This window comes from Ptychodera flava, chromosome 2 (genome assembly GCF_041260155.1).
Source record: "Ptychodera flava strain L36383 chromosome 2, AS_Pfla_20210202, whole genome shotgun sequence".
Taxonomy (NCBI): domain Eukaryota; kingdom Metazoa; phylum Hemichordata; class Enteropneusta; family Ptychoderidae; genus Ptychodera; species Ptychodera flava.
In genome coordinates this window covers 48,469,012-48,491,438 of record NC_091929.1, presented here as the reverse complement: position 1 = coordinate 48,491,438, position 22,427 = coordinate 48,469,012, and the positions used below count along the sequence as shown (strand labels likewise).

The following is a 22,427-nucleotide window of genomic DNA, read 5'->3' as shown; positions in this document are numbered from 1 at the left end:
GAGGGGTGTCAGGCTTTTTGACGTCGGCAAAAAATAATCTACTGACCAATCCCTTTTAATGCTTTTCTTTGACACATTTGCGTTGTCGGATATGCGCAATTTCCGAACATTCATATATTGGGGAAGAGGGGTATTTGGTCGCCCTTGCTGGGTTTCTTTTTTCCATGCACATGATTTATTTATTTATTAAACGTTTAATCGGCGGAATCATATCATTAATTTGGAGCATATTGGGAAATGGTTTCATTTACCAGAAGGACTGATATGTAAATTTATACTGTGTACGTATGTCGAAAATTTACATATGTTACATCATATGAAGCCAGCTGGTTGGTGACGTAAGCGAATGTTGTTCAGCTAAGAATTCAAAAATGGCCATCGATGTTTGCATCAGTCATGTCTTCAAACATCCTGTGGAATTAATTGTAACCACTCACCTGAATAAGGTAAGGCATGTGTCTAGTCACAGATGACGATCTTTGATCGAGATGCGCTGATACGGTAGTCCACAGTCCCTCCACCCATCCAGGGACTGTGTTGTCATATTTTCGCATTCTGATGACCGCCACGCTACAGGAACTGCTAAGGGGTGTCTGTTTTATGCAAAGATAGCTCTGTTTGGCAGGGCTTTGCTGCGAATCCGTAGCCTCTGCCACTCGGGTAGCTTGGTCCACTCCCAGCAGAACACGTCAAGGAGTGGCAGGGCTCGTTTTCGCAGCAAGGCAGGGCTGTGTGTTACCGGCGTTGTTATACGGCCTCTCAGCACACGCCGGTAACACACAGCCCTGCCAAAATATCAAAACAGTTTCCATACAACACATCCGACGATCCAGGGACACTCCAAGAGTTGAACACTGTAAGACAGTGCAGTGTATGGGTAAATGGATGTAAAAAATATCTTTTATACCATGGTAGGTAGCACGAAGTCGTCAAGATTTCTTTTCTTGTCGCGATCGTGGCGTTACGCAACTTTACACGTTCAATTCATGGGCTTTACGAATATGCAAGGCATGGCCATGGACTACGAGAGAGCCACGTCTTTTTGTAGGGTGTGTGGCAGAACAGGTCTATTTATTTATTTATTCTATCTATTCGCATTTAATTGATACAAAATTCACCTGAAGCAAAAGTGCGAAGGAGCTTGTGTGTTTAAAGATAAAGAAGAGAAAATATCATCTGCATAAACTGATGAACAAACGAAACGACAAGGAAATGATGGAAAAAAAACCCCAAAACCAACCTAACAAGACAACATAAAAATCTTCAACAGCAATAAACAAGAAAACAAAAGAATCGCCTTTGAAAATACTAAACAGCCATACTAAACTGAAGCCAATGCCGTATTTTATATTTTACAGAAACTATCATAATCACAAACTACAAGATTCTATATTCATCTAAGATTTTATGTTCTGTTGATTTTAATATATGTGTCATCTGTGAGTTTCAACACAGAAAAGTCAATTTATCTGTGTAATCAGTGAATATTTTCATATACTTTCTACCAAAAATGAACGAAAATAACATCAGTTGAACCGCTAACAAATTCGGACCATGGAGCTACCAAAAGATGTTCGGACCAAGGTCCTGCGCTGCACTGGGGAACTTTTCTTGGAACATCGGCAACGTATGTCTGCATATTTGTAATCGATTGAGGGCGCCTTTTAGGAAACCTGTGGAGACAAAATCTGAACATTTTTATAGGCACGAATGTTTAATTTTCTTTTTGTGTGATATATGCATTGAAAAACGTCAAATAGACTTCCCTAGGGCGTCGCGTCATCCATATCATTCGGGATGGAAACCAAATAGAAGGCCACTGCAGTATATGTTTGCATGGGAATGTTAATTTTAAAGAGAATTATTTTTACAGGGCAAGGGAAAATCGACAGATTTTTTTCATTACAATGTAGGGGAGCTTCAAATATTCACAAAGAGGACGGGAAACAGGCAAAAATATGTGGGAATGGGTAAAAATGAAGTTTTAGTGCGGGAGGGTAAGTCGACGTCGAAATTTTTTCAGTGAGAGGGCAAATTATGAACAGTTAATTAATTACCCTCTTGACTTAAAATTAGTCAGTTCACATTACTTGTCATGTACAATATATCTTATCATAGTAAGGACCCCTTTAAAAGTGCATTGTTCGTTGGCTGCACCTGAAATAGTTGGAAGAGAGACGAAAAGCTGTCAGATCAGAATGTGATGAAGCGATTTGGTAAATGTCTGGAAAGAACCATTTACTGTGTAGGGGTGGTATGCGATGGACTTGGGTGGGGTGGGGGCGATGTCCGCATAGCCTCCAGAATAATTTCTAACGGTGTCGATCGACAGTTGAGAAACATTTCATACAGATATGTCTCTTACTGGTCCATTTGTCTGTTAATGGCATATTTTCATGTCAAATGTTTCAGTTTGGATAAAATATTACGATTTTGAATGAAAGACTCTTTAGAAACTCACTCAAAATGGTTACTCTGGTAGAGACTGCGTCCCAGAGTAAGCAGCTTTCTACACAAAAGCCTGTTTAATAGTTGTCAACATTTACCAAGATTGTTTTAACATTACACATTTCCCAGTTATCAAAGAATATATCATGATGATTTACTGATATTATTCTTTTCACAGTATCCAAATGAAAAAGAAAAAATGGTTAGAAGTGTTGAAACTGTGGAACAAAGCATAGGTAAGGCAGTCCATGCAGACTTCTTGTCACAATTATTTTGTCATGCTCTTGAACTTAATAGTTTTACTCCTACTTGGCCAAATTTAGCTTTGTAAAGTTCACAATAACAGACTGAATCTATCTGAAAGTATGCTTCAGTGTTACAGACCATTCCCACAATTCCATTTGATTCCATTTGTGAACTGTTTGAAGTCATATAAATAGTCTTAATATGTGGTTTTAGTTTTGAAATATCAAAATTACACTACAGGTGGTTAGTTTGAACTTGAACTTCTCATAGATTTTCATGAGCACAAGAGAGACATGCAAGCATATCAAGAGTTCATCATTTTATAAAAGAATTACTCAAATGAAGATTTTACATTGCCAACCAAAGCCAGTTCATCCTCTCATTCTCAGTTCAGGAGTGAACACAGCTGACAGTACAATGTGTCGGTATGAGTGTTTGACGTAAAAAGTGCCAGATAAAATGTTGCAGGATCTTTGAGGTTGAATAAATTCTTTATCCGATTCCAGAAAAGTGATCAACCGAATTACACAAATAACCAAACAATTTGAATCTCTATGGTTACACTTAATACTATTAATATTATTAGCTCATATTTGGTTTTATATATAAATACCAAAAAGAGCTTATATGATGAGTCTGAGTGGAGTCTGTGTCTGTATATTTGTGGGTATGTGCGGATGTATGTCCGTCACACACAAAGGCTCCCATACCGCCAAAGCTACTGTCTCAGTATTTGGTGTACAGGTAGATGTAGGGGTTGAGATGTGAATTTGTTCAAATGAACACATCAGTGTCAAAAATGTGCAAAGATGTGAATTTGTTCAAATGAACACATCAGTGTCAAAAATGTGCAAATGAGGTAAGAAAAAGGGAAATTCTGCAAATGTTCATGAGTGGTCGCATGCCAATGGCTGAAACAGGATACTCCACTGACCTGTAGTCATTTCCTGTCATTGTTTATGAACTGTTACATATTAACAGACCTGCTCAAACTAAGGGATGGACCATTAGATCTGGGGAGGGGGTGGTCACAATTGAAATTGTGAACTTTTTTTTTACAACTGTAAATTTCTAAAAAAAAATTTTTCCAAATGAGAAAAGCTGTGCTAATATTTTTTACTAAGTAAATTTTCAGATTTATAATTTGTTTTAGTTAGACGCTGTCTGAGATACAATGTACATCCAATCACTAGCGCAAATAAGATTGCGTGCTGTAACTACTTATGGCCCAGTGATTTATATTGCTGATAGATTTCGCGAAATGTTGCAGATCATCTTTTGACATGCTGAGAAGCTTTTAGCAAAAAATGTGGTGAAATTTCAGTATTTGTGTTTTTAGGATAATTTTTGCTCTTTTTTGATCAAAACATCAATTTCTCTGTAGCAGTATGTCAAACTTCTGTCATTCTTGTTGTTTTTCTGGTTGTACTGTGCAGAAATTATTGTCATAACATCAACGTAGAATTTTCCTGCACTGAACAGATAGAAACAACATTTATTGTTGATCTAAAAGCTGGTACCCATACTGGTATGTACCAATTCTGATCAAATGTGAGCGACACCGTATAATTGCGGTATTTTTACTCACTTTACCATGGCAACTGACCACCATGACAACCATCATTATTTTTACATGGTGAGGCAATATTAAAGATAAACTTGCCTTCCGCTTTCATGTAAATCATGGCAGCTCCTTCAGAAGTCAATAATTAGTGGTATTGCCCTTAATGCAAGGAGTCAATATTAGGTTATATGTAAAAATAACTTTTGTCAATACAACTAAATATGGATATTTTCATTCATATTACAGATGATAGTACAGGTGTTGTCTATTTGAAGCGTATTGCAACTTGTGCCAATATTTTTCCATCCATTCTTAGACAGGTAGGACTCATATTCTTGTGATGATTCGATGTGTTTTTTTTTATTTAGACTTTTTAAGAAGTTTACAAGAATGGAACATGGAATTGATAAATGTAGAAATGAGCTAAGACAATCAATTTGTTCTGGAAAGATAAGTTTGATGAAACCGAACTAGAAAAGTGAACACAGACATAAATAAATCATTGTACAAAGGATAATGTACAATTTACTGCTTTTATGTACAATCTCAAGTCATGGAATAATAAGTTAGTTGAACTTTTGGTATATATCTATTTATTTTTTTATTTATTTCTTTATTTATTTATGACACTATTACTCCTGTAAATTTAATTGTCCTTACCAGTTCCGTGTGATGCAAATTTCCGACATACTTCTTGAAGAGGAAGCATGGATTGATCACAACCAGCGAATGATGAAGATACGAAGTCGAAACATAACATGGAGCAATTATGCCAAGGGCTGGGAGGAATCAGTTTTCAAACCACACAAACACAACTGTGATTGGTTAGTGTCATATTTGTAAATGATGTATTGTCAAGAGATCCTAATGAAAGCAACACTGATGGAAATATTCTGTCATTTGCTAAAATAGCATTCACAAACATCATTGGTGGAGAGGGAGTATTTGGAAAATTTAGGTTTCTCTTGTTTTCAGGTATCCCCTCTCCATCTTCTTCAATCACAATATTTTGAAATCACCCAACATACTGATAAATTTTTTAACGCCCCATCCTAAATCCCCCCTCACTGTGTACATTTGTGAATGCTGCACAATATACATTTTCCAAAAAAGCTATATACTAAGTGAAGACAATGGATTGTTTGAGGTTCATGATTTTCAGAAAAGCTTATGCAAAGTTATGTGAATGCTACTTTAGGGGTACATGAATTTTGTTCTTATAAGGTGAATTTGCATATTTGTTCTTTTAGAGCCAATTGTGATGAAAATTATCATGAATGGAAGCTAGTCTCATCAAGTTGTCAGTCTCATCTCAGACATCTCAGGACTATAAGGAAAGATTAATGTTCAGATTACAACATTTTAAAGCTTCATAGAGTTTAGAACTTGATCTGGATATAAATAGATTTAGTTTGTTTGTAATATTTTGCCATGATGTCAGTATTGGCTAAGCAATTTCAGCTGTGAGTGCAGATATACACTGATAGATGAAGTGATCATCTTATATCTGTTTCATTAAGGTAGTATGTGCTTCATTAACTCAAATTTTCCGTAGGAGGACTTAAAATCGTTTCTGTTTGCCATTTCTCTTTCAGGACAATGATAGAACAAAAAGGAGGGGTAAATTTTTGTAGTCTTGGTCCATTTTCCAAAATATTAGAAGTATTTACAAGAGGTTTTGTTGAGAGAGCAGTCAAAAAGGTAAAAATTTCACAAAATCCTCTGAACTGGTAAAATTCTAGAATTTACACTGAAGTTTGATTGCTGTAAGATTTAACAGAATAAATGTTGTTTTAATTTTGAAAAAGAAAATCATTTGTTAAAGGGCCAGTAATGCTAACTTTTGATGATTTTTTCACTATTTTTGTTTTTAATGTCAACCATAATTTCTATTCCCCAAAAACATGTCGATATTCACAGTATTCAGTTTGACAACTCATCCTGTACATGTGTAAACTGCATTGTTATTGTTTACAAAATGAATTCTGGTCCAGACTAGAATTCAAATATAAACAACAACAGTGCATTTAACACATATTAAAACTATGTTGACAAGCTGAATAGTGTGTGTCTCAACATTATTTGGAGAGTAGAATATGAATTTGCAATTGATATTTAAAAGAAAAATAATGAAAAAACTCATCAAAAGTTAGCATAATGCAGCTGCATGATAATTAAGCAATGAAGCACACCCAGCGATGGTATACCACGAGATTTTGACCAGTTCATGACATATATGCACAAGCGATAGCGAGTGCATATATGTGCATATATGAAGTGAAATGGTCAAAATCGAGTGGTATACCATCGCTGGGTGTGCTTTATTGCTATTATATCATAACAGTATAATGAAGTTCTGGCGTGGAACATCAAAAATGGATTTTTGCTCATGCCAGCAGTGGTATATCACCAATATACCACATTTTGTGTCCCGACCAACCAGATCACTGTATTTACGCCATCAATATACTGGTATGATATAATGACATACAACCATGTTTTCCTAAATGCCTTTTAACAGAGCATGGAAATTTGAAATGTGCCTGTTAAAGACATGTGTATATGCAACGTTTAACATGGTTATTTAACAGTCATATCAAAATAATCTCTTTCCATTGGTGATTTTGCTACAATTTCTGTACAGATTGAAAAATATTTTAATCCTATTAGACTCATTATAACAGTCTAACTTTACTAAAGAGAACGATAACTTTGTACCTTCATTTTGTGTCTGAGCACAGTAAACTAATTCCCTTTGTTTTATTCCTTTTTTCAGAGTTTACGAGTCATGGATGAGTTACTTGAAGAGAAGGTCAAAGGTCAATAATTCCCATCATGCACACTGTCCTAGACTGCCCTTTGAACATTAAAGCTGATTACACAGCAAGATTTCAAGTTCCATTTATTTTTAAAAAGTTAATGTTTTATTTTAAAGTTCATGTTATATTTCTGAATTTTCTATGTATACTTTCTTTTTAGCATTCTTCATCAAATCAGCTGTGGTTTTAAAGAAAGCATTTGTAAACAGAAATATTACAACTGAAATGCATTCCATTGAGTTAAAAACATTACATTGTGAAGTAATAATTAGTCTAGGATTTGAAGCTACAGTCGGACAGAATTGAGAAAATACTGAGTTATGTACTCAGACTTTCCAGCAGAGTGCGGGTTTATTGGTTCCGCCCGATTATTTGGAACAATTGCTTTGGCATGTGCCAGAAAACAGAGAAATGCTTGAAGAACTAAAACAGCAAATTCAGGACCTACAATCCTGTCATATTTTCCATGCATGTACAGATCCAACCCATCGTTCTGAGGTTGTGTCAATTTTTTGTTCTATAGGAGAGTGTAAAATGTCTTTTGGCTCAGTGTCAAGGTCAAGTTGAAGGTCAAACTCATTGTGTGTCCAAGGGTAAGCTAATAGTAACACTGGAATACTTGAAACACTGCCAAAATACTGAATATACAATGTGAAGCTACATTTCTAGAAAATTACTTTGTGAAAAACAACTTTATACAGTCGTACTTTTATTGTATATTTTTTAGTTTTTTATTGCAATAATAGTAAACCAATGTTTTAATTCCAGCCTTACTGTTGTAATAATTTTAAGTTGTTCAGATATAATATTTTATAAAAATACAGTAATCATGCAGTGTATGTTGTCAGTGTATGGTCACCTGTCAATGGGAGGTAAGTAATGTGACGTGTTTTATCCAGGATTTTGTTGTTCCCATAGTGACCATTGTAAGATGCAAAACTGAGGATGGAAAGAATGAATTCAGATTTTTAAACACATACAGAGCAACAAAACCTTTTCAAAGTTTCATGTTGTCCTCTAGTGGTACACTATGTAATAAAGTTTTTTCAAAAGCTTCTTGTATCATTTTTTAACCATTCATACTACAGTGAAACCTGTCTAAACTGGAAACCTATCTAAACTGAACCCTTTTCCCAGTCCCATTCCAATAGAACTCTATGTTAAAAGGACCTCTATAAACCAAACACCTCTCTGAAGCGAACAATTTTTTCAATCCCTGGAGGGTTCTGTTTAAACAGGTTGTACTGTACTGTATAGCCTTAATTACCAAGTGACAAATATCAGAATGCACCATGGCAATTCTCCCAGTGAAGAAAAATCACACACTCGAAGGATACCATGACCAAAGCAGGTTTCTCTGGAACGCTTTCAGTAAATGAACACTAAGACATCCAAAGATTACCTTTTATGAATTTATGTCAGTCTTAGTGAGGCTGTGGAGAGGAAAAAAGTCTGGATTTTCATTGCTTTACAACAAAGGAAGCAGGAAATTACATTTCAAACTTGATATGAATCAATAAATTTGCAAAATTTGATGGCACTGAGAGTTTTGTATTTCTCTATGTACGTATGAGAAAAATAACAACAAAGATTATGTATTTCAATACTTCAATGGGTCTATGAACTGCGTAATGAAAAATATAAACAAAAGTTTTTGATTGAAGTTGCAATGAAGGTATTGATTAATGGATTGTGACATTAATGGATATCGAATCAAATACGACAAGTGACTGCTAATCACTTTTTACAGGAATAATTTTTGTTCTGACTGAAAATGAAATATTGTCCTCCAAACAGCTGGCTAACAACAGCGCCTTGGCTCTACTCAAATAAGTCAGAAAATCCATTGTGAATCATTAGCCAAATTAATGAAGGGGTGACTTGCTTTCTTTACAATCAAAACTTCTGTTAACAAGATTGGTGTTATTTAGTTGTACAAATTAGATCTCAGGACGGGAATGACTGAGAGAGAGTCAATTTATCACAGTGTGCCCAGGTTGGAAGGCAGAACAGTTAGAGCGCCCCCAACGGACAGTCTAAAAAAGTGCTCCCAGTTAATACTGGTTGACAGTAAGCATTTACAACAAATTAACTTTCACAATATCAGTGCAATGAGTGAATACAAAATTAATTAGATGCGCATGTATTTTCCGAAACATTTCAAAAGTCAGCAATCCTGGTATTCAGTTGTGTCAAGACTTGTTTGCCCTGGAACACCCCTCCCCTAAAAATAAAAACTGACATCAATTTTGTGGAACAAGATTCCCTCACTGGATTAACATCACAACAAACTTTCAAGGAATTGGCATTAGGGTTAGTTTTGGGGTTTTCTTAAACAACAGACATCACATTCTTCTAGAAAGTTAGATATTCAAAGGTACCAGGCTGATAAAAATCTTTCCTCAGTTTTTGTCGAGAAATGACAATATGTTGCCCAACAATACCAAAAGCATCATTAAAAGCACATGCTATAGGAAAAAAAAACTTTAAAAATGCAAAAACCTGGGATTTGGACAGGTATTTCAGTATTTATATGATCAATTTCAAAGTATTCTAAGATATCCCATGGCAGGCTATCTATCTTGTATACAATTATTTTTCAAAAGTTTTTGGCAGTTTGTCTAAAAATGCAGCCTTAGTGTATGATATGCCACAATGTTTTGTTACCAGCTGCAAGGTCTTCATCATGAATAAGCTTGTTTTGCTGAATAGTGGATTAAACCCAGAATTCAAATGCACCACGGTGCAATAAAAACAAAACACTCATCCACAGTGCAAGTGGAGGGGCTGGCTCATCATAGTGCAAATATGAATTTTTCTCTCCATACACACTGATTGTGGGATTGTTTGTACCATTATGACATGATATTTGGGTGACTTGTCTTTGCATATCCTTTTGATTCAATAGAACCACTGCAACACAAAGTACTGGTCACATTCAAACAGTTTATTTACAGCAAAGGGCTTCAACAAATTAAAATGGGAGTTCAGGTAGGATTAGGAATCCATAGATAGCTCTTCACAACTATTGACAATTTGGAGATCAAAGCAGACATGAACATCTGGCAATTGAAAATCTGTCAGACAATAAACTTAGTATTTAACCCTTTGCACCCTGACCCCCTGGTACTCTATGACCTCATCGGACATTTATGTCCAAGCCGGGTTCAAAGGGTTAATTGGGAAAAGTTACATGTCAACATTTCTTTAGTTTTGTCAGCAGGCATTCTGTGATGTAGGGGTGGGGTGTTTCACTCATAAAGTATAAAATTTGATTGGTTTGCACATTTCAACAAATTTCCAGTTATAACGCATATCTAAAGCTAAACAAGCTGATGTTCATATATATATCACAAATCTGAAACAGATTTCAAATTTTTGGCAAATTTTTCAGTGCTTTGCAGTTGCCGCTATATGTTTTGGTATGTAGGTTGTATGTTACTTCCATACGAAATGAAAAAAATGACCAATAAACCCATCATGGCACTACGAAGTACAACACAGTGTCTGGCTCTTTAATCCAGGCAATTGTCATGATTTGGTCTTAAGGATCAGGAATTAGCAACATTTGCAGCAACACTACAATTACATTTGAGAACCAGCTACCATATTCCAAATTTATATTCAGCTCACTGCTGATATTATGGCAGACAATAAATACAGCAGCTACTTATTAGATAATTCAAATGTAAGATGAATTAATTTCAATATTGAAGTTTTGTCATCAGAGGATTCTTAATGTAGAACGCACCTCGGGGAGAGACATTGGGACTCTCAAACTTTTACAATTCTCTTCTTATATACCACATGTGGGGGTTCATTTTAAAGCTCTTGGTGAAAGAAAACTTTTCACCGGCTTAGTTTTTCGAAATTCGAAAATTTTTATTTTCTCCATAGAGTTATAGAGGGATGGCGGCCATTTTGAATTTCAAATATCGGTAAATCTTGGGTAATTTCTTTCTCTAGTACCAAAATTTGCACGGTGACCCCCTATTTTTATTCTTGATTTTGAAAGAGAATGATTGAAAGATTCGTTGAGGAAAGTTAGAGCAAAAGTTTGTCTTTCACTTTTGAGGTGCACACTACCTTAATATAAATGGAAAGGGACAACATACTTCTGATAATGTATTTAGTTTTGTTCTACAAGACAAGTAATTCTTTAATACTTTTCCCTGCAGTATATTGAAATCCACAGCATCCATACATCTAAAATAAACCGTTTTTGTTTACTTTTGACTTCTAGTTTGGACCAGAATTCACTTGTCAACAATAACAATGCAATCTACAGTTGTACAGACTGAGTTGACATGCTGAATACTGTGTATCTCAACATGCTTTGGGGAGTAGAACAAGAACCTGTAGTTGACAACAAAAGTACTGAATAAAATCAAACGCTATGGATATTGGCCCTTTCATAGAGTGCCTTACTAAGGTAGAGTTTATGCTGGAGGGAAGTCAAGATACTCACTACATACTGAGAGATAGTTAATAAGAGGATTCAGACTGGCTGGTGAAGGTCAGTAATCACATCAAAGAACTCTAGCTTTCAACTCATTGCAAAAAAAAAATTGAAACCAAGTTTTGCAGTTGGGAGTGAAAAAATCACATTTTCACCATGTCATTTGAGACGGCACAGCTATTTGAGTTTATTTCCGATAAAATACTTGTACAACATTACTGAGGATTGTTAAAATGTATTCATTTTCTAGCTACACCAAGAGAATAGCTGATCTGCAAATACAGCAAAGTGATTTCAATCAATTCATTAGAATTTGAAATAGTTTTATCAGCTGTCAATCATTCAGACATACTATAATTCCTCACAAACTGTGAATATCCATTTTGTAAAAATACACAAATTCAAAATCTCTTTGACAGTTCTATGTTGAAGGTTTTGAGGACAAATATCACATTTACACAATTCCACTATGTGAACCATTGCTGTAAGTTTTTTTTAAAAAGAAATTCACCATACAACAATCAATGTACCTATCTCATAATTGATATTCTCATTTTTTCATAATTTGATTCTATTCTACAGATACTAAAAATTCACAAACTTCAAGGATTAGGAAATATGAACTGTGGCAGAACATGTGTGTCGCAGTCTTCCCTTGACCTTTGACCTCTGCCAAATCATTAAAATTGAAATAATGCTATATCAATAGCCGACATTATTTCAAAGAAAAGGAAAATTCTAAAACACAAGAGAGATGTAATAAACAACGTAATGCATAAGTTTCTATGTTTTGCAATCCAATGCATAAAGTATGATATATGACCGTGTCGTGTACACATTAACCAAGACTCTAGTTGCTTCAAGGATTTTGCAGTTACCGTACATTTCTTTCATGAAAAGTACCATTTTTTCCAAATTTAGTTCACCGTGCCAAACTGATCTTTTCCTGTAAAAATTTATGGTAGATTTTTTTGATGAGAACACTAAGCGTGAGTGAAATTGATTTTTGTACTGCGTATGCTGCACACATATCAGAAAGTTTGGAATTATTGTCAAGTGATATTTGTAGTTAAACCCAAACTACTCAGTTTTGACTAAGCACATTTTGAAATAAGTAACAGAGCATTCAAGACAGTTAAAAAAAAGGAAAAACATTCAAAAAGTTTTTTCTTATTACTACAAAATGTGTATTATTTACAATATTGTCATTGATCATGATTCGTTGCCTTCACAACTATTTTCTAGGTCACACTATGTCATCTAACGGGGAGAAACCATTCTCTGTGAACAATACTGACAAAAATTCAACATTCAAACACATGCAAGTTACGGAATGAAAGAATCTAAAAGAATTTTAGGTTGATGTTTTTTCATAGTTTCAAGGTTTAATCTGGACGTAAATAACGGCAATGCTATTTTTGATATTTTTTGTGTAAACACAAGTGCAAAACAATCAATTACAAAAATCGTCAGTTCTTGTTTGATTGTAAGATGAAAGTACACCTGGTTTTAACCCTTTGCACCCTGACCCCCTGGTACCCTATGACATCATGTGGACATTTCTGTCCGAGCCTGGTTCAAAGGGTTAAACGACGGGGTGTTGTCCCACCTGCAGTTGTGGGTATGGGACCCATATGTTACAATGCACAACATATCCCAACATCCCTTGTGCATATCCAACATGTTAAGGTGGTGGCTGTACTGGAAATGATAAATGCAAGGATACACCAAAAGTTATTTGCCTCACATTTGCTCAACATTCATTGCCAAAGTCTGGGAAGAGGCAATGTAAAGTCACAGAGCGTCAGACGGGAACAAACCCCTCGTTATTTTGGGATGGTGGTTGCATTTTGTTGGTGTAAAATTTATACTTCCATGTGTTGCAGTAGCGTGTCTACGACAACCATGTGTTGCAGTAGAGTGTCTACGACAATGTTGATGTCATGCAAAAGCAAATATTACAACAGAGATAAAGAACCCTCCATGTTTAGTTTATCTGTTTACTATACAGGAGTATATAAACAATGGATAATACATTTGTTTACGTCCAAAATAAACCCTGAAATTTGTCAAAATTTAAGACAAGTATAAATTTGTGAATCTGAATTTTGGCGGGAAGGTCTCTGCAGTTCCTGGGATGATATTTGCCAAACATTTCCTCACATAAGTTTTCTACCCATGCATTGTGGTCTGGAGTTGAACATGGAATATTCAAAGTTTTCTTTCGCAGTAAATCTAAGTTTTCTTTTCATATAAAAGCTCAGAGTCCTGCGAAATGTCTTTTATATGTTTATTTTGTCTGAGTTGACATTTCTGGAACACTGCTATTTGCAGTTGGAACTTTGTCAAGGGTTTCAGTATGGCCATTGCCTGTACTGTCCGCCATTTCAACAGTTTTGCCGTCAGTGGTAGAGGCCACCTTTGCTGCGCATTCCACGTCTTTATTCACACTCTGATCAACCTCTCCACTGTTTTGGATTTCCTCCTCGTTGACAACTCTGGCTGCGACAACTTCTTCATCGACAACATGTTCATTTGTGGTGGAAATCTGTGGGTGTGTTGAGTCTGTCACGATAGCTGCATCTATTCCCTGACTCTCTGCTACTTGCTGAGTGTCAGTAGAATCCGTCGGTATCACCTGCACATCTTCTGCATTGCTTGATTCTGCAATGCCCTGTTCAGGCACGCTACTTACAACTTCCTGCGTGATCACCTGCCCTGTGTTTGTTTGGTCTGCGATTTCTGCCATGCTCTGCTCAGCGGTACTCTCATCTTGTCTTGCTGTTGCTTCTTTGTTTATGGACACAGCGACAACTTCTGTTTCAATACAGACTGGTTCAGTGTCAGGTTTTTTAATCTCTGATTTTGTTTCTTCTACAGTCTCACCTGCCTTGGCTTCAGTATCTTGCTTATCTTGATCAACATCACTGCTAACCTGTGCTACTTGGATGCTCTCTGTTTGTTCATCCCCTGCATCATCTGTTACTATGGTTTCTGTAGATTCAACAGTAGCTTCAGCAGTCTCCATGGGAACCTCTGCATCAACTGGTGGCACACTGACAACATGCTCTGCATCTGCTCTTACATCTTCTACCACTGGTGGCGCACTATCAACCACTGGTGGCGCACTATCAACCACTGGTGGTGCACTATCAGCAGTAGTGACTTCTGATTGATGCCCTTGTGAAGGCACACTTTCAACTTGTGTGGTATCTGACTGGACATCTTGATCAACCACTGGTGGTGTGTTTCCTACAGGTGCAGCTTCTACTGGAACATCTACAGCCACAGAGGGCGCACTTTTGATTTGTGTGGCATCTGATGTAGTAATCTCTTCTGCTTGTGGTGCATTTTGTGTGTGGGTGACATCTGCTGGTGTAGTGCTTGCTGACTCTGATACGTCTTCCATCACCACATCCTCACCACTGCCAACCACAGCACTTGTATCAGCAGTTTCTGAGCTGACAACTACCTGTGTCTTGGGCTGTTCTGTTTCTTGTACTGATGGTTGAGTTTCTTCAGTAGTTGCTGCTGGTGCCTGCTGCTCTGTACTGCTATCAACCACCACCCTCTCTGCATTGTCAACCTCCATAGCTTCTTCTCCTTCAACAACTTTTTCTGCATCTTTCTCCTGCTCAGTTTCATCCACTGCATCAGTGCTTTGATCCATCTTCTGTGCATCATCAGAATTCCCCTGAGTCTCACCAAACGGTTCCTTCTGTACTTCCTCTGGGCTTTCTTTAGATTTCTCAGTCTCAGTTTCAGGCACTTCCTTGCTTAGATCACTAGCACTCTCCACTACATCTTTGCTTAGATCACCAGCACTCTCCACTACATCTTTGCTTACATCACCAGCACTCTCCACTACATCTTTGCTTACATCACCAGCACTCTCCACAACTTCTTTGCTTACATGACCAGCACTCTCCACTATATCTTTGCTTACATGACCAGCACTCTCCACTACATCCTTCTCAGTTGTTGCTGTACTAGACTCTCCCTCTTTCTGTTCAGTGACTGTCTTCTCCTCACTCTTATCTCCATCCTCTGTCTCATTCTGTGATGTTTTGCTCTGTTTTTCAGCCACCTTTTCTGTTTCTTCAGCGTCTGTTTTTGTTTTCTCGTCTTTTCTGCCTCTGCCAGGCTTTTTGATTGGCGTCTTCTCCTCCGTTTGTTTCTTAGCAGGAGGGGTGGATACTTTCCCTTTAGATTTTCTCTCCGGCGTTTGTCGTCTGCTTTTCTGTTCCACCTCTGCTTCCTTGACTTTGGCTGCACCTTTTTTCTTAGCTGGTGGTTCACTCACTTTAGAGTCAGCAGATCTCTTTTTGCTTTGTGCTGCAGGCGGCCCAAGGTGAACTCCTGATCTTGTAACTCTACCGACAACAACTTCAGATTTCTTATCCTTGGTATTCTTGGTAGCTTTGCTTTCAACTTTCTTTCCTTTGCCACTTTCTTTACCACTTGCTTTGCTTTCTTCTTTGATGGCTTTGCCAGCTTGTTTAGTTTTGTTGGTTTTGCCAGGAGTGGTTTCAGCTTTTTCCTTCTTTCCTTCAGTTGCTTTCTGGGCACCTTCCTTTACAGATTTCTCATTTTTACCGCTGTTTGCATCTGCAGCAGCACTCTTCCTTCCTCTGCCTTTACGAGGTGATTTTTCAGATTCATCAAAATCTGACGGCATCATGACAATGGTTCTTCTAGGTCTGGCTCGGGGTGTTTGTTTCTGGGTGCTAGGTGAGGCTGTTGCTGCTGTCTTTTTATCACTGTCAGTGTTTGCTTGCTTTGCAGACACTGGTGATGGTTTTGGCATCAGTGTCACAACATTCTTCTGCTTGGGAGATGTTGCTGGAGATGTGACAGCCTTAGATGGCCCAGCTTGGTCTTTTCTCGGTGACGCACCCAGAGTTGACTTCTTGCTGTGTGTTTCCTCGAAATGCTGGCCCAGCTCTGCGACATCTTTGAAGGAAATGTGGCAGCTTGCACAGGCATACTTGCCATCGGCGGTGTGTGTCTTGCGGTGGGTGTCCAATGCTTCTTTCATCTCAAACATTTGTGGACACTGTGGACACTGGTAGATGACTTTATATTGGCCAGGGCTCTGCATCTGCACTGAAGGTGTCTTAGTACTTGTTGGTGATTCCTGAAAACCAGCAATCATCTGATCGTCCTCGTCATTATCTTCTTCTCCCGATGAATCTTGTATCTTTTTGACAATTTGGCTATCTCTGACTGGTGGCAAGGTTTCTTTGATTTTTGGCCGAGCCTTTCCTTTGTTGGATGACTTCTCTGTTTTGTGGACTCTGATTCGGTGATTGCTCAGTGTGCTGACTTGTTTGCAAGAGTAATCACACAGGTTACACTTGTAGGGTTTCTCATTGGAGTGTTGCAGAAGATGAGTGATGAGCTGACTCTTCTGTACAAATGCCTTGTTACAGTGCTCACAGATGTACGCCTTTTCACCGCTGTGGGCTCTCTCGTGATCTTGAAGGTGTCCCTTCTGCTTGAATCCCTTGCCGCAGTGAGAGCATTTGTACGGCCTCTCACCGGTGTGAATACGCAGATGGTTATCTAGATTGTCCTTCCTGGCAAACGATTTGCCGCAAACATCACATGGGTACGGTTTCTCACCGGAGTGGACTCTCTCGTGAGCTCTGAGGTTGCCTCTTGATGTGAAGACCTTACCACAGTTGCTGCAGTCATGGAGTTTTTTGTTTGTGTGGTGTTTGATGTGGGCGTTGAGAAGACTTCTGTGGGCAAATGCCTTGCCACACAATCCACACGCCAGTAGACCCTCTTCCAGATGCATTTGCTCGTGTTCCTGATAATCCTCCAGCACAGTGAAGAACGTTTTGCAGTACTTGCAAGCATAAAAGATATCAGTGATTTTCTCTGCTTTCTTCTTAACTTTCTTAACTTTTGCCGGCGGAGCCTCTTCTTCAGCTGGTTCTTCACCTTGTTCCATTGCAGTAAAGATATCTTCACTTCTCTGTTCCTTTTTCTTTCCTTTCTTTCCTTTCACAGTCTGACCATCTCCGCTAGATTCCGGATCAGCTTCCCCATCAGCCTCTTTAGCTCCACTTTCATCCTCTTCATCACTGACCTCTCCCTCCTGGTCTTTCATCTTTTTCCTCCGCGGCGTCACCGGACCCTGGTTGCCATGGTTTTCTGTTTCCACATCAATAATCTCATCACCTGACTGCTCATTTTCCTGCTCCTCAACCACTTCTGCTTTCTGGGCTACCTTTCTTGGCATATTTTCTGATATTGACCAGAACACAGGTTGTCTCTGTGAAATGTCAGTTGTTTGGTACACAGGAACTCAACCTGCAGACAAAGAAAAATTGTAAACAAAAATTACAATCTGGAAGCATCAGTGTAGAGTCAAAGGAATTAATGTATAGTGTGTAAAATGAAAAGTCAAAGAGATAAAGTAAGATTTATTCACAGACTGCAGTCTAAAAGATAGCTTGTGGCCCTAACAAAGCCCAACCCTGTGTCATTCTATGTACTTCATTTTGAAACATGAGAAGAACTGGTAACTTTGCATCAGAAGTCCAAGTGTAACAGAGATGATAATTCATATCCTGCATTCTACACCAAATATGTCATAGATATTCAGCTTTCAGTATTTATTATCGGTAATAGCGCTGATGGCAAATGATCTCATTTTTTCTTTCGTTGATAGGCAAAAATAAATATTTGTCTGTATTTTCCTAAAGAACGACAAAAATAAAACCTGCTAGTGTTACAAAAGTCACACTAATTTATGGTTCCAACTACAAGCTGCAACAACAGCCATGCATGCAACAATGAAATGTTTAAATTTCAAGCAGAAGTGTCTTAGGTCGCACATGTGCAGCTATGTAATAATAGAGAGGTTTGGCTACACGTTATACATTTAAACTTGAACGCATAACATCACAAATTTCTGCCATGATGTCATCGATTTGTGCTAAACATGAAAATTTATTCTCATTTTTAGGTAGCAAAACATGATATAAACTTTGAATCATGCACATTGCTAATTGAATGTATGATAGTGTCATACTCAAAAGATACTCATGTATTTTCACTATTTTTATGAGAAATTGCTCCGTCGATTCATAGCATACCGGGTAACCATTATTAAGGTGTCCCTGTGATGCGGAAATAGACTAAGGGGAGATGAGCTGAGCAGAATCATTTGCGCGTGCCACAGCAATGGGTCATGAAACGTGTAGCCAAACGGATTTTTACACGTGAATGTGTACGCCAACGTAGATTCTATGCATTCACGTTCAGGTAAAATGTATAGCCAAAATGTATAACCAAAACCTATCTTATGGCATTTTCAATGTTTTTGTTAAGGCCAGTACCTCGGTAAATTTACTGGGTTTCCTCTGTGATATGAATGCAAATTTATCCGGGGACAACAAAAACGGTAGAGGGGTTCCAATTTTATATAATGCCAAACAGTGGGGAAGTTACCATTAGAGGGTTGTATTGACACAGATTGAACTTCTAACCTATTCTTGTCTGTTCATCAATAAACTTTCAGTTTACAGAGCTAGCTAAGCAACTTCATAATATACAGTGAGTTTACAAAGCTAACCGCTTATCATTAACATCAATTGACACAATTAATAATATTATTTCCTGTGGATCAAAAAGGTCTCAAATTATACGTTTAAATTAGAGTTGCATGTATATTTGCAAAAATACTTGAGAAATTACATTTATCCTAAGTAGATCTTTTTTTAATCAGTCACTTGGTAGGTATACTAACAACAAATTCATCAGAACGATCAGCAAAGTGACGATGTCACCCTGGAGACAAAATTTTCAAAGGTGATTTATTTGAAAACAGATAGCCTATTATGGCAGCTATACACTACATGACATACAGTGGTTATTGATTTAATTTGATCATCAGAACAGCTATTTTCAAGAAAATCCTTGGTTTTCTTAATGCATACAAACAGATTTTGAACGCCGATTTGAAGTACCTGTATATACGGAACTGATAAATTGTGAAACTACAAAGTGGCTTTCTATTTCCAGACTTCTTCTCTATCCATCAAATCGACCAAAATATTGCAAAAAAATATTTTTTAAACTGATTCAAGTCACTATTGAGGGCCCATTTTCAATAACTAAAATTCATAGTCGTAATATTTCTATTGATTTTTGATTTTGAAGCCAGACTGTTGCATGTTTATTGTAGTTGAACCACTTGCCGGAAATGGAAGCCCTACAATATTACATTGACACTTTTTACAGACATCGACGTCCTGTGCAACGAAAATCCACCAAAAAATTGGAGCCATAAGATAACGTTGAGTCACTGCACCATTCATTTCGAAACGCTGGATTGTAAATACGCATGCAACCTTTGGTAGCAAATACTGCCTTGCCCTCGTTCTGCTAACGCAAAATAATCGCCGCGAAGGGAAGCAAGCAAAGTGTTTGATTGACAAGTGTCTGCGTTTGTCGCAGCGCCCTCCCACGACAGAGTCGTTAATTACAGTCGTTCTTTCCTAAAAGTTAACAAATTTTAACCATAAATAACTTAAAAATGCTCAATCAAGAATCCAAGTTATATTGTCTAAAATTTTAAGTCATCTCCGAGGCCCTATCTGACGTAATTTGACCGCAAATCGAGTTCTGTTCCGCCCGCAAGACAACGGCGTGACCACGCGAAAGCCATTTTGCAAGCGACGCCATTTTTCGAAAGGTCGTTATTCTTTTGTTTTTGAATAAAATTGAAATCAACCGAAACTGTCGGTAACTCACCACTCCTTGTAGCTGGGATGAGACAAAATCAACGACCACAGTGTTGAAAAATCTTCAGGAAAGCTAAATTCTTGCAAACAAAGACCTGGGATTTCACACAACGTCGGCCATGTTGAGCTCCCTCATGCAGACCCTCTAGCTGCCTGAAGAATCCTTGATAGTACTAATATGGCGTCCGTCGTCGTCAACACAAAACATCCACCCCGGGTAACTTGCTGCTTGATGTTATGAACGCATTTGGGGTAATCGCTGGATTGTCATGGTTGTCGAAGGTGTGACTGAAACATATTTTAGTGTCATTACAGGACGCGATTTTCGCAAGATTTTTTTTTCTCACGAAAAATAGAATGCGACCGGTCAAGTGGTTTGCGAAATGTACACGTACGTACAGCCGTCAATGTTTGACTATGAGTGGTGTCTATACTGCCGAGGTGAATGAGGTGTCAATGCAGTCAGTGCGTAGACCCTAGGGTCTATGATCAATGTTACCTTTTTACATGCATGAACAACTATTTATTGTGTTATCATAAAAGCCTGCCTCCATGCTCCGAGGAAGGAGAGCTATATTAAACCCTGGTATGAAAAAAAATTGAATGAATGAATGAATAAAAGAATGAATTCTCTCTCTCTCTCTCTCTCTCTCTCTCTCTCTCTCTCTCTCTCATGTACACACGCACTGAAGGTAGATGAGGGAAGGGGATGGTATCTCCATTTATGGAATTGTAAAGGTGTGCTTGATTTTCCAATTATGAATAATCAAATTAATAAATAATGTAGTTTTTGTGCAGGGTGGACTGATGAAGATAAAAGCTAGTTATAAACATTTACATTAATACATCATTGAAAATTTCCAAATCTACATCATCATAAATATAGCCATCATGATGAAATGGAAATGTGTGTAAATCTTGGAATTTAAACATAACTGTATTACTGATTGGGAAGAAAGGAAAAGCTTGGACAGACAGTCACACTGGAGAGTGTAATTAAGTTGGACCTTTCACTGGCCCTTAGTCTGTTGTATTTATCTCTCGTTCACAGCCATTCCTTATAAACATCACTGGACCTCTTTAACAGACCTGTCCAATATCACTGGCCGTCTCTTATTCATAGACCAGTGCCCATTGCTGGCCCTCTCTCATTCAGACCTTAGTACCCAACATCACTGCAGTGGCGCTCTCTCACTTAGGGGCGACGTCAAAAGATCGATGTTTGAAAAAAAACTTAATTGCTTAAGTTTGGGGGGGGGGGGGGTTCGGCCAAATTAATTTCTGTGCAGTCAAAAACGATTTAACGTCTTTTTGGCAAATTTTACGATTTCAAGGCTGATTTTTGTACGCTAAAACCGATCCAGTCACCCATATTTTTGTTACCTTGTAATGGTTTTCAATTTTTATTTAATTCAATGGTACATTGGTACGTCGTTTGAAAGGATAAGTAAAGGGTATGAGTCCGCAATGTTTTTCAATTTTAGGTCAGTTAAGTTAAAAGGTGGGGGGAGGGGGGGGGGGTCTGAGGCCAAACTTAAGCAATTAAGTTAGATTTATTATATTGAACTTTTGATGTTGCCCCTTATAGACAGGTCTTACTCAACATCACTTGTGGCCCTTTCTCATTCACACACCTATCCAACATCCCTGGCCCTCTCTCATTCTCAAACCTACCCAACATCACTGGCCCTCTCTCATTAACAGACCCATCAAACATTACAGTGGCCCTCTCTCATTCATTATAGCTATAATCAGACATCATTGGCCCTGTGTCATTCACAGACCTACCATGCACAATCAAGTGACTGTTTAAATAAGACAAAACACATTTTAATGAAATCGGTGATATCAATGAATGTACGGCAATGCTTTTGAAGATTTCTTGACAGATCTATACCAAAGTGTGTGTGTGATGTTGGTGACCATTACGTATGGCAATCATAGCAAAAGGTGTTTATTTTTCCCATTCATTAGTACAACACACTGTCACAACAGTGTTATTGGCTAACAGAACTTATCACATTTGATCTCAAAAACCTTGGAAGTATTAAAATACACTGATGAAATAATGAAATGTGATTGAGACCCACACATATAGTTTCCATGGAATAACTTTAGCACACAGTCTGTGC

The 22,427-nt window shown here is 37.7% G+C and overlaps 2 protein-coding genes across 3 annotated transcripts; one reads left to right on the top strand and one right to left on the bottom strand.

Moving 5' to 3' along the window:
- The first annotated feature begins 295 nt into the window (after positions 1 to 295).
- Positions 296 to 8,130, top strand: LOC139122692 (PRELI domain-containing protein 2-like). 2 transcript variants are annotated; one of them, XM_070688311.1, is made up of 6 exons: positions 296 to 446; positions 2,627 to 2,684; positions 4,505 to 4,578; positions 4,922 to 5,082; positions 5,854 to 5,959; positions 7,035 to 8,130. In XM_070688311.1, the coding sequence occupies exons 1-6, from the start codon at positions 372 to 374 to the stop codon at positions 7,083 to 7,085; spliced, it is 525 nt and encodes a 174-aa protein (XP_070544412.1). In that variant the 5' UTR covers positions 296 to 371; the 3' UTR covers positions 7,086 to 8,130. The 2 variants fall into 2 exon arrangements, with proteins under 2 accessions (XP_070544412.1, XP_070544421.1); XM_070688320.1 differs by lacking the exon at positions 296 to 446 and adding an exon at positions 562 to 911.
- A 3,568-nt stretch (positions 8,131 to 11,698) lies between these two features.
- LOC139122683 (uncharacterized) lies at positions 11,699 to 20,463 on the bottom strand. The gene is made up of 2 exons (XM_070688301.1): positions 20,306 to 20,463; positions 11,699 to 17,857 (listed from the first exon to the last, which is right to left on the bottom strand). The coding sequence occupies exon 2, from the start codon at positions 17,784 to 17,786 to the stop codon at positions 13,827 to 13,829; it is 3,960 nt and encodes a 1,319-aa protein (XP_070544402.1). The 5' UTR covers positions 17,787 to 17,857; positions 20,306 to 20,463; the 3' UTR covers positions 11,699 to 13,826.
- Positions 20,464 to 22,427: the final 1,964 nt, after the last annotated feature.

Excerpts from the sequence above, each read along its gene's own strand:
- LOC139122692 (XM_070688311.1), top strand. The coding sequence starts at position 372 with ATGGCCATCGATGTTTGCATCAGTCATGTCTTCAAACATCCTGTGGAA. Across the intron at positions 5,083-5,853 it reads CACAAACACAACTGTGATTG|GACAATGATAGAACAAAAAG; the intron begins GTTAGTGTCATA and ends TTTCTCTTTCAG. Across the intron at positions 5,960-7,034 it reads TTGAGAGAGCAGTCAAAAAG|AGTTTACGAGTCATGGATGA; the intron begins GTAAAAATTTCA and ends TCCTTTTTTCAG.
- LOC139122683 (XM_070688301.1), bottom strand. The coding sequence starts at position 17,786 with ATGCCAAGAAAGGTAGCCCAGAAAGCAGAAGTGGTTGAGGAGCAGGAA.